We start from the raw sequence: 12,758 nt of genomic DNA, 5'->3' as shown, positions 1-12,758 counted from the left end.
AATCTAACTTAAACTATCTTACGCTGAGGACAACACACACACACACACACACACACATATGCCCGAGGGAGGACTCGAACCTCCGACGGAGGGAGCAAGGCGCCCCTGACCGTGCTGCTAACCCGCGCGGCAGATCACAACATGCTCAACAGCTTCTTCAGTAATAGGGATGGGCATGTAACAACAAACTCTGCAAGTTGCTGAGAAACAGTCGTACAATAATTTTTAAAGGAACGCACTGCCATTTGACTTTTATTGCTTATCTAAGTGTGTTATAACCAGGAATAACACAATAACCTCGTCAGTCTGGTTTATTAAATCACAAATCACTTTTTAACAATTATTTCAGCCAAGCGTCTACCCAGGCTCACACTCAGAAGTAATGCATAATTAAAGTTTGGTTATACCAATGTCCGAATGTGCGTAGTGGGGTGCACGTCCCTTAATTATTCCCCAAGTCCAGTGAAGTTCAGTCTCTCCAAGTGAAGTCGCTAGATTTCCGCCGAGCAGCCAGGTAACCTCGAGTGGTGCGGCGAGTCCTCCACAGGCAGCTGGAACACGGCGTACTGCACTTCCCGATGAGAACTGTCGTTTGCGGCGGTGGCCGGGTTTATATAAGGCTTACTAGTTAATGGAGCCGTCGGCTGGGGTCGCTGTTTTCCAGGGAAAACCAGTCGCAATGTTTCCTGGCGTAGCCAATTGCTGTGTGCTGACAAACGCGCGCGCGCGAAGGCGGCCAGCGATGGTAGCCGCGAGCCGCCCGGAGAAGTGCGGCCAGCGATGTATTTCTCGGCCACGTCAGGGAGCGTGCGCGTGAAGACGGCCAGCGAAGGAAGCAGAGGGCCGCCCAGAGAAGTGCGGCCAGCGATGTATTTGGCGGCCGCGTACTGGAGAGCGTTGTTCGGTGTTTGTTAGAAGTGGTGTATACCACAAAGTACAGCCCAGGTTTCGACCTTTTATGTCTTTTCAAGTATATGATTTTATGTCTTTAACATACATTGCAAGACACTTAAGGGCCGTAGCACGTCCAACGGGCCGACTTGGAGCAAGGATGTTTTAGTTTCCACTGTCTACATACTTTTACAAATAAATTCATAAAACTTTGTCAACATGACCAGGAAGGATTCAGGGTTCACACTCATAGAGGTGGAAGTTCAAAAACATAGAAAAATAATTTTTTTAAATGTTAAATTTCAACATTTTTCACTTACTATTGGCTGCATTTGTTGCTATAGATACACTCTTCTTCATAAGTAAGGGAGATTCTTCGATGAATTTTGCACAGCATACAAACCATACTTACAGGTGCATGAAACTCTAGAATTTTCCAAATTTATTAAAAACGATGGTAAAAATTGAGATAATTAACAATAAAATTTGAGTTTCTTCTAAACATGAAGTTTTAAATGTAAGAGCTCATTTATTTTTTCATAAATTAAATAAATTCAAGAGTTTTATACACCTGTAAGTATGGTTTGTATGCTGTGCAAAATTCATCGAAGGATCTCTCTTACATACGAATAAAAGTGTAGCTATAGCAGCAAATGCAGCCATTAGTAAGTGGAAAAACAATAGTTATGTTTTTGAACTTCCGCTGCTGTGATTGTGAACCCTGAATCCTTCCTGGTCATGCTGACAAATTTTTATGACTTTATTTGTAAAAGTATAGACAGTGGAAATTAAAATGTCCTGTGGTGCCTCTCGTGCTTCATGTCGGCCCATTTGACGTCCTGCCCCATTATGTTATCAAGCTCAAAGTTGACAATAAATTAAGAAAAATATTGGCTCCGCACGAAACTGCAGATGTAAAATGGCAATCTTGTAACAGATCACTGAATAATCGTGAGAACTCGTCATATTTAATAAAAACAGGCGTAAATAAAAGATGAGCGCGTGCCCTTAAAACGTAATGAGAGTGAAATCAAAACCTTTGCTTGCACTATTATTACGTTTTAAGGAGATATGTTATTCTTTTATTTATCAACGGAAGCCTGTTTTTAAAATATGACGTGCTCCCACTTTTATTTTTCTAATCTGTTACAGTATGGTGATTTTACATCTGGAATTTCGTGGGGAGCCAATATTTTTCTTAATTTACGACCAACTCTGAGCTTGACAACATGTTAAGTGTCCTGCAATGTATGTTAAAGACATAAAATCAAATTCTTGAAGGTCGCATTAATGCAGAAACCTGGGTTGTACTTAAATAAACACTAAAAGAGCCAAATGCCGGGGTGTTTATTTAAATAATGTCAGCTAATGCCAACCACAGAGAGTATGGATCCCGGGTAAATGCTATAGCTAGCTCGAGAAAATGGTGGGAAAGTTACCTGTAATATACAAGATAGAGAACGAATAATTCGTGGCTCAGCTATAACAGGACAAACTAGAAACCATATGGAGGATTTTGAGAATGGTATTCATTTATTACGAGCGAATAAGGTTGAAGCTAACGTCGAGAATTACTTACGTTGCTGGCACGACTGAAGGATTACGGAGCTCCTCATTTGCGACGGTGGTCATGTATTGGCAAGCTGTAACGCGCAACGGCAACTTATTTTGGTAAAAAAATTAGAGGCCAATAGATGGGTACTTAATCGAAAAGACAAAAACAAACCATCACACCATGAAGGAGTTATGCAAATCGGTCACAAATTGATATTCGTTCAGGTATCGACAGGAAATGCAAAATTGTAAACCTTGGCGGCCGATGCATGAATGCGTGACGCTGCAGCGCAATTTCACCGCGCAGCTGACAAAGATAGTAATTAAGGGACATGTCGGCATCAGGGCATAACATCTTTGCGAATTTCATTCCGTGTACCCAGTTGGCACCAACTATCCCTCGCAGACAGGTGCGTGAACAATATAAGCAGATGTCAGCATTTGAGTGAGGACGTGTTGTTGTTCTCAAAGAAGCCGGTTCGAGTAATAGGAGAATTGCTCGACATTTGAATAGGAGCGATGCCACAGTTCGACGAATGAATGGGTGAATCATGGCCAACGGTTCTAGGCGCTTCAGTCCGGAACCGCGCGACTGCTACGGTCGCAGGTTCGAATCCTACCTCGGGCATGGATGTGTGTGATGTCCTTAGGTTAGTTAGGGGACTGATGACCTCAGATGTTAAGTCCCATAGTACTCAGAGCCATTTGAACCATTTGAACCATGGCCAAACACATCGTCTAAAAGGAAATGGACGAGCAACAGAGGCGACAGGGCATGAGGATCGAGCAATCGTCAGAGAGGAACTTAGAGGCCCGGGTTCATCATTTTCATCGACCCGATGTGCTTCTGGTGTTCAGTGACAACAGGGACCGTTAATAGGCGGCTCACAGACAGGGGCGCCACTTGCCCCGACTAACATTGACCTCTGTACACCAACAAGGCCGGTTGCAGTGATGTCAGGCACATTCGGCTTGAGACCTCATTGATGGGAGTAGTTGTCTTCAGTGATGATTCCCGCTCCTGACTGAGACCCGATGACCAGCAAAGACACGTCTGGACACGTCCTAGGCAGCAGTGGGGTACCAACTTGACTTTCGCCCGCTATACGGCCTAACGACCAGGAATGATCGCCTTTGGTTGTCATCCGCGGAACCCTTACAACGGTACGTCGACGATATTCTACGTCCCGTTTTGTTGTCCTTCATGGTAAAGCTGCCCTGAACTTACATTTCAACAAGATAATGCCCACTTGCGCACGGCAGAAGTTTCCACTGCTTGTCTTCGCGCTTTCCAAACCCTACCTTGGCCGGTATGGTCAGCACATCTCTCCCTAATTGAGAACGTTTGGACCAATATGGGCAGGTCGCTCCAACCATCTCGGGATTTTGATGGCCTGACGCACCAATTGGACAGTATTTGGCATGACGTATCTTAAGAGGACATCCAACAACTCTATCAGTCAATGGCAGGCCGAATAACTGCCTGCTTAATGGCCGGAAGTGAACCGACGTATTACTGACTTGCTCAATTTGCGAAGTTCTTTCTCTTCAATAAATCATACAATTTTTCTGAAATTCTAATCATTTGTTTTCAGTGCATGTACATCACATGTACCGATTTCCGTTCTATTCGGTTGAGTTCTTCGTGGTCCGTCGTGTTTTCTTTTTTCTTTTTGTAATGTTGGCAGAAGAGCCAACACTGTTTTTTCTAGAGGAGGCCGAAATGCACGCGTTTAATTACACGCTGACTGGCGTGAGGTCTTGAACAGGAGAATATCTTGAGAATTGCAAATAAAGTACGTAGATGATGTAATACTTAACTTTAATCCACAATTGTAGAACATCGCTCTTGATGATACATGCTTCACAATATTATCAAACCTATGGCGCCTTGCTACGTCGTAGCAAATGTAGCTGAAGGCTATGCTAACTATCGTCTCGGCAAATGAGAGCGTATTTGTCAGTGAACCATTGCTATGAACGTCGGTTGCACAACTGGGGCGAGTGCTAGTACGTCTCTCTAGACCTGCCGTGTGGTGGCGCTCGGTCTGCTATCACTGACAGTGGCGACACGCGGGTCCGACATATACTAACGGACCGCGGCCGATTTAAAGGCTACCACCTAGCAAGTGTGGTGTCTGGCGGTGACACCACACTTTTATTTTTATTTATTTTTTTTTCTTTCTTACATCTTAAGCGTACGCCTGTACTAAGTGGAATATCATAGTGACACATGTAATCATACGTTCGCATTTATCTTCTAAGCGCCTCGTTCAGGGGGACGTTTTTGCTTCTATTCTCAAATACCTTCATCTGTGTCAGTTTTTGCTATTAACTGTAGAATAGTCTGATCTTATCCTCGTGAGAATGTAAGCCTATTCTGGGACTAGTGTTAATTACCATAAGGTACAGGGCCTGACACGAACTGAAAGTCTGATTCAGAGTATATGAGACGATAGAAACGAATTTAAAAAAGGAGAGAGAGAAAGACGTGTACTGCTGGCATTACTAATGAATTAACTTTCGTGGTATATTAGTATACCACTGTTTATTGACTTGGACAGTGCCCGTAAGTTGCATTACAGTTGTGTGTTTTGCGTCTAGCGGCCACGTGCCTGCGTCTACCTCACATGCAAGAAAAGGCATGAATGGTGGTGCAAGTCTCTTCTCAACACATGAGCACACACCTTGACAAGCACGAAAGTTATGTCGTTGTTCAAGTAACACGGTTTGCTTGCAGTAGCTGCCGGTGCAGCCATTATAATTTTTGACAAAGGCGAAATCTTAGCAAGAAACTCAGGTGTTGGTTAATGAGTACCTTTTGCATCGTAATGCATGTGTGGGTGTGGCGGAAGAGATAAAGATGGCAACTATTATGCTGTTTAGAAACTTTACTTGTATTTCAGCCAGTGGCTAATACCTGATGTTGCAGGGCTTCTCACAACGAAGAAAAATACGAAATGTAGAGAGCTGTACCAATGATGGTGATTTGTTGCTACTGGCGACAATTGCCACAGTTAAACGTTCCAGTTCGAAATATCTCCTGCTCTGACCTATACCGTTATAGCAGAATTACAGTCGTGAAAGCACGTCATGAAGATAGACCCGACAGATGTCACTAGATGGCAGCACAAGCGAAAGCTCTTGACTTAGGCTGTTTGTGATTATGATGGTTAATTTATTCATTAGTTGCTGTTTTTACATATGATCTGTATCGTAGAAGATTTTGCAGTTCGTATTTCGCAGTTATTTTGTTATCAAGATCTGTAGTACGTTAATAACTTTGTGGAGATAGTATTAGGTTGGTACATATGATCGTAGCGCTTTTGTTCTTCATGTTGGTATTCCTGCTGATACGTGTTTGTTTATCGATAGTCATTTTTTATGTTTAGCTCACTGTTGCTACCTGAGTTTAGATATTGGCGTTTTGTCATTTGTAGATAGAAAGTGGAGGTGTGGACGCTAGAAAATGGAGTGCCAAGTGGAGAAATCGGAACATTTCCGTCATATACTGTTGTTTGTGTTCGAAGGAGGGAAGGCAGCAGCGGAGGCAGCCAGAAATATTTACGCCGTTGTGGAGATAATACCATTCCACAAAGCACGCCAAGAAAATGGTTTTACGTTTTAAGGAAGATCGTTTTGACGTAAGTGACTCTCTACGTTCAGGAAGACGTTCGGGGTTTGATGAAATCGTTTAAACGCATTAATCCACATTGATCGACGTCATTTAACTCGAGAAGTGGCAAAAGTGATGAACTGTTATCATTCCACCAGCGCGCGGCGTATGCACGCAGTGGAGAAGGTTCATAAATCGGGTATATGGCGACGCACGCTCTAATGCAAAATCACAAAAATCAGCAGATGACCATATGTGCATCTCTGCCTGCTCGTCATCAATGAGCGCCGGCCAGGGTGGCCGAGCGGTTCTAGGCGCTACAGTCTGGAACCGCGCAACCGCTACGGTCGCAGGTTCGAATCCTGCCTCGGGCATGGATGTGTGTGATGTCCTTAGGTTAGTTAGGTTTAAGTAGTTCTAAGTTCTAGGGGACTGATGACCTTAGAAGTTAAGTCCCATAGTGCTCAGAGCCATTTGAACCATTAATTTCAAAATCATCAATGAGCTCATGAACAACACCAACCATTCCTATTCTCTGTCGTTGCTGGTGACGAGAAATGGTGCCTTTATGCTAACATAAGGAAAAGAAAGGAATGGTTGAGCCCAAACAAAGCAGCAGCTCCCCATAGAAAGACATGTGAACATCCGCAAAAGATAATGTTATGCATCTGGTGGAACAGTGACGTTGTGGCGTATTTTGAATTGCTTCCCCGATGTGTTACCATCACTGCTGATATTTCTTGTCAACAACTACCAAGCGAGTGCTTGTAACATTTGTGCATTGGAAATGTTGATATGAGTTATCGCAGCCAATGCTACTGTACATTGATAGCAAAGCCCTATCACCCAACTGCTTTGCTTTAATTTTTTCTTTTTAATTATCTCAACACAGCGTAATTAAACACATCTGACTAATAAATTGTAAATGTGGCACTGTCTGTAACTGTTTCCGATGGAATCATTCCACCTTGGCATGACCACATTCCCATTCTATTGCATTCATTTTAATCAGAGCTTGGCTATTCTAGCAATAGGGAGCTTATGGCAAAAATGCCTGAACAAAGTGGCTACCCTCTACTGAAAGATCATGATCACCATTTTTTTCATATCTCCTCTTTTATTTTCCGAGATTCTACCACCACAATGATACAAAATTTCCTCCAGTACATGTAAACATAAAAGAAAACAAGGAATTCTCTGCCCAGTGGGCATGATATTACGTACACATTTCAATAACCTATGGTTTTTCCTTATTACTATAGTGCACTTTCTGGACTGGTACGGATAACCAATACTCCTGTCTCTCTCTAACTCTCATAACGTCATTTACTAGTAACCTTGAGACTTTACTAGCGGTCAGGCTATTCAAAGAAAATTCTTGCATTATGGTGCAGTACTTGTAATTAAGTCGACACATTCAAGTTATACATATCAAACATGTAAAATAAAACAGAACAACCGACCTTTGCCAGTACTTATGAAATCTTCCCCAAAACAAAATTTCAGTCCAGATTAACAAGTCACAGTCTTTCGGATTAAAGTTCACACATAACCATTCCTACAGGCCTACCACATATTCTGGAGGATTTACGCTCATCTCCCACTGCAATGTAACCCTCATTGTGTTGCTGGGCAAATGGCTAACTCACCCCTTCCTCAGAGTATCAAAATGTCTAACTTGCTTCACACGAATGTAATTAATAACGGTAACTTTGGTATCATGATTACGTAATTACCTCACACACGAATCCTCAACTGAAAGTTTGCATGAGCACGTTTTCCATTGTTTCTTGGTCAGCTTGAGACGAAGTCAGTATGTGGAAGTGCTTGTTCCCAATTCAAATTCTGCTCACGCAATTCTTAAACATTCTCAGCTCAAATTTAACACACAAGTATCTCAGCTTAAAATTACCACTCGCAAGTATTTCAGCTTAAAATTACCACACGTGGTTTCATTGTGACCGTTGGTCACTACCAAAGAATCCTAAGTTACCCATGAGTTTTACCTGCCTACCTTTACATGAATCTCCCACCAAAAAGTTTTGTTCTTGTCGATATTCTGAAAAGGGAAATCATTATTTCTACCTACTCATAAATATTTCACATACATACATTTCCCATATCCCTTTGTTTTATGGAGCACACAGTAAATAGGTGTTTCAGCTTCAGGAACCAGCGACAGAATGATGTCGGATCATGGCCGTTCACCAGGCCATCCCACGCTTCCTCAGAAGTGAGGGGGGGGGGGGGGGGGTGGAGGGGGTCCTGTTACCGTCAGCCACACTACAGGCACTCCAGTGCTCTGGAATACTTTCTTTCTTTGGTTCTGCCAAAGGCGACCAGAGAAGTGTCTCAAAGATAATTACATATTCTACATCCACTATCTGTCGTCACCGCACAACAAACCATTCACTCATTTCTCAAACATCAAAAAACTCGATATAGTGATCTATTTTTGAAGTAAGTCCACATATGAATAATTAAATAGAAGTGTATTGAATGAAATAGTGTTACCATAAAACTTCTGTTCTGACAAGAACAACGAAATATGTTGTTATACAACGGACATTAGTGAACCCAGTGAGGCAAATCTTTTCTATGTCGGGCAGTACTCTACTTCAACATTATTCACGATCTTGCGCCCTCAGATTTTCATCTATTTTGCTCTCTATCTAACAATCTTCAAGGAACTTCCTTTCCGGAAGCAAATGTGCCTCGGACATCACTTGAAGAGTTGGCTCAAATGGCTCTGAGCACTATGGGACTGAACATCTGTGGTCATCAGTCCCCTAGAACTTAGAACTACTTAAACCTAACCTAAGGACATCACACACATCCATGCCCGAGGCAGGATTCGAACCTGCGACCGTAACAGTCGCGCGGTTCCGGACTGCGCGCCTAGAACCGCTAGACCACCGCGGCCGGCACTTGAAGAGTTCTTCGCCTCAAAAGCACGTGATTCCTATAGTCGCGGAATCGAAAGGTTACCCCTGTGTTGGCAGATTGTTGTAACAGTAAAGGAGAATGTATTATTGGCGGCTAAAGTCTCTATTATGTGTATTTGTTGTGTTTATTAAACCTTCTACGAAGTTGTGCACCAAGCGAATATTAACAGAAGTCGCTAGATCGCGGGGCGATCGAAATATCGAGCGGAACCGGGTATTTCTCGAGTTGTGACTTCAGCTATTCGAGGTGTTCAAGTTCTGCACAAGCACAGAACTTTCTACATCTTCCTGTTCCTCTGAATTTACACTGATATTAATTTCTCTTGGCACAGTACTTAAATTACGGAACACATGTACACTACTGGCCATTAAAATTGCTACACCAAGAAGAAATGCAGATGATAAACGGGTATTCATTGGACAAATATATTATACTAGAACTGACATGTAATTACATTTTCACGCAATTTGGGTGCATAGATCCTGAGAAATCAGTACCCAGAACAACCACCTCTGGCCATAATAACGGCCTTGATACGCCCGGGCATTGAGTGAAACTGAGCTTGGATGGCGTGTACAGGTACAGCTGCCCATGCAGCTACAACACGATACCACAGTTCATCAAGAGTTGTGACTGGCGTATTGTGACGAGCCAGTTGCTCGGCCACCGTTGACCAGACGTTTTCAATTGGTGAGAGATCTGGAGAATGTGCTGGCCAGGGCAGCAGTCGAACATTTTGTGTATCCAGAAAAGCCCGTACGGGACCTGCAACATGCGGTCGTGCAACATGCTGCGGAAATGTAAGGTTTCGAAGGGATCGAATGAAGGGTAGAGTCACGGGTCATAACACATTTGAAATGTAACGTCCACCGTTCAAAGTGCCGTCAATGCGAACAAGAGGTGACCGAGACGTGTAACCAATGGCACCCTACACCATCACGTCGGGTGATAAGTCAGTATGGCGATGACGAATACACGCTTCCAATGTGCGTTTACCGCGATGTCGCCAAACACGGATGCCATCATCATGATGCTGTAAACAGAACCTGGATTCATCCGAAAAAATGACGTTTCGCCATTCGTGCACGCAGGTTCGTCGTTGAGTACACCATCGCAGGCGCTCCTGCCTGTGATGCAGCGTCAAGGGTAACCGCAGCCATGGTCTCCGAGCTGATAGTCCATACTGCTGCAAACGTCGTCGAACTGTTCGTGCAGATGGGTACACTCTTGCAAACGTCCCCATCTGTTAACTCAGGGATCGAGACGTGGGTGCAGTTTCCGTTACAGTCATGCGGATAAGATGCCTGTCATCTTGACTGCTAGTGATACGAGGCCGTTGGGATCCAGCACGGCGTTCCGTATTATCCTCCTGAACCCACCGATTCCATATTCTGCTAACAGTAATTGGATCTCGACCAACGCGAGCAACAATGTCGCGATACGATAAACCGCAATCGCGATAGGCTACAATCCGACCTTTATCAAAGTCAGAAACGTGATGGTACGCATTTCTCCTCCTTACACGAGGCATCACAACAACGTTTCACCAGGCAACGCCTGTCAACTGCTGTTTGTGTATGAGAAATCGGTTGGAAACTTTCCTCATGTCAGCACGTTGTAGGTGTCGCCACCGGCGCCAAACTTGTGTGAATGCTCTGAAAGCTAATCATTTGCATATCACAGCATCTTCTTCCTGTCGGTTTAATTTCGCGTCTGTAGCACGTCATCTTCGTGGTGTAGCTATTTTAATGGCCAATAATGTATGTACAACATTTACATACATAAAATTGACAAAATTATGACAAGGCAAAAATATTGCAGAAATAGATAAATAAATAAATAAACACGCAAAAAATATTCCGTCTCACCACGATGCTGTTTACCGTTGCAGGACGTTGAAGAATTCTCACTGAAGCTGCCCAACGTGGTATTCAGCGAGCTGGTGCCACTCCTGTCTTTCAACCACCTGGACTTTCTGCTGGCCAAGGACGTTCCATATCTCGTCTACGACAGGGTTGAGCAGCTGATGGACAAGCTGCAGCAGGACGAGTGGGACCTGGACGACATCTAATCGTCGAGCAGCCTGCACCTTTCCGGGGACGGGCTGCCGCCTGTTATCTGCTCGCAGTGACTGCGGAATACAGCAGGCGCCTGTAGACGCCTCGGCTGGTCTTCCGCGGAAGTCAAGACAAGCGGCAGCCAGGAACACTGCACTCCCAAAATTCTGTATGAGATGGAGCAAACGACTGCTTCGAATCATGTATTTATCACACCACAAATTGATACGTAAAAAAGTACTTACCGTAAGAGCTCTTGTTCTCTGTATTATTACTGTTCCTCTCTAAGCAACAGCTTGAGGACTGAATAAGTGTACATTAGATTCTTCATTGCGCCGACTGGACATTGTTAGACACTCTAAAAAAAACATAAGACCCACCACGAAGGAATTATCCAAATGGGACGGAAATCGGTAGATGTGAAGTAGCTGAACAGACAAACAAAAGATTTCTATTTCAGAAAAAAAAAATTGGATGATTTATTGAAGAGAGACGGTTTCACAAATTGAGCAAGTCAATCCTGGCACTTACTCAAGCAGTTATTGGGCTTGGCATTGATTGACAGCGATGTTGTATGTCCTCCTGAGCGATATCGTACCGAATTCTGCCCAATCGGCGCTTTGGATCGTCAAAATCCCGAGCGGGTTGGAGAGTCCTGCCTATAACGCTCGAGGAGTTCTCAACTGGGGAGACTTCCGGCGACCTTGCTGGCCAAGGCAGGGTCAAGCACAAAGAAACTATCGCCGCGTTCGGGCGGGCATTATCTTGCTGAAATGTAAGTCCAGGATGGCTTGCCATGAAGGAGAACGTAGCGTAGAATATTGTCGACGTACCGCTGTACTGTAAGGGTGCAACGGATGACAACCAAAGGGGACCTGCTATGAAAAGAAATAGCGCCCCAGACCAACATTCCTGGTCGGGTCGTATGGCGGCCAACAGTCATCTTGGTATCCCACTCCTGTCCAGTGCGTCTCCAGAAACGTCTTCCCTGGTCACCGGGCCTTACTTCGAAGCAGAACTGAAGACAATTCTACTCCAGTTAACGATGTTTCACGCCGACGACGTGTCTGGGGGTACGCCGAAGAGCAGTGGAATACCAACCTGACTGTTGCCCGCCATAATGCCTGTCAACCAGAAGTGATGATCAGGGGTGCCATGCCTCTACATAGCAGGACCCCGTGGGTTGTCATCCGCGGTATTCTTACAGCACAGCCGTACGTCGACGGTATTCTACGTCCCGTTTTGTTGCCCTTCATGGTAAGCCATCTCAGGCTTACTTCTGAGCGGATCTTTCCTCAGTGGAGAAAGTTTGGTGCATTACGGCAGGACCTTCCAACCAACTCGGGATTTTGACGATCCAACATGCCAGTTTGACAGAATGTCGCACAATATACCTCCGGAGGACATCCAACAAGTCTTATTGACAGAGCTGGATAACTCTGCTGAATAACTGTTTGTGTAAGTTCCAGAGGTGGACCAATGCCTTACCTACTTACACAATTTATGAAGCTCTTTTTCTTGAATAAATCATCCAATATTTTTGAAATTGCAACCATTTCTTTGTCTGTACATGTACAGACATCTATCGATTTTCATCCCTTTCGGATAATTCTTTGGAGGCGCGTCATTTTTTCTGTCCTAGGGTGTAACTAATCTACCAAAAATCTGAAGCCATTGGTTGTGCACTACATCCG

At 44.1% G+C, this 12,758-nt stretch overlaps 1 protein-coding gene across 1 annotated transcript in view; it reads left to right on the top strand.

Moving 5' to 3' along the window:
* The window catches only part of LOC124622086 (lipase 3-like), a 175,099-nt gene extending 163,652 nt beyond the window's left edge, over positions 1-11,447 (top strand). The window contains exon 8 of the mRNA XM_047147662.1: positions 10,899-11,447. Coding sequence (XP_047003618.1) covers positions 10,899-11,078 — 180 coding nt within the window. The 3' untranslated portion in view covers positions 11,079-11,447. The remainder of the gene's footprint in view (positions 1-10,898) is intronic.
* Positions 11,448-12,758: the final 1,311 nt, after the last annotated feature.

Source organism: Schistocerca americana, chromosome 7 (genome assembly GCF_021461395.2).
Source record: "Schistocerca americana isolate TAMUIC-IGC-003095 chromosome 7, iqSchAmer2.1, whole genome shotgun sequence".
In the NCBI taxonomy this organism is placed as follows: domain Eukaryota; kingdom Metazoa; phylum Arthropoda; class Insecta; order Orthoptera; family Acrididae; genus Schistocerca; species Schistocerca americana.
This window is presented reverse-complemented; position numbering and strand designations above follow the sequence as displayed.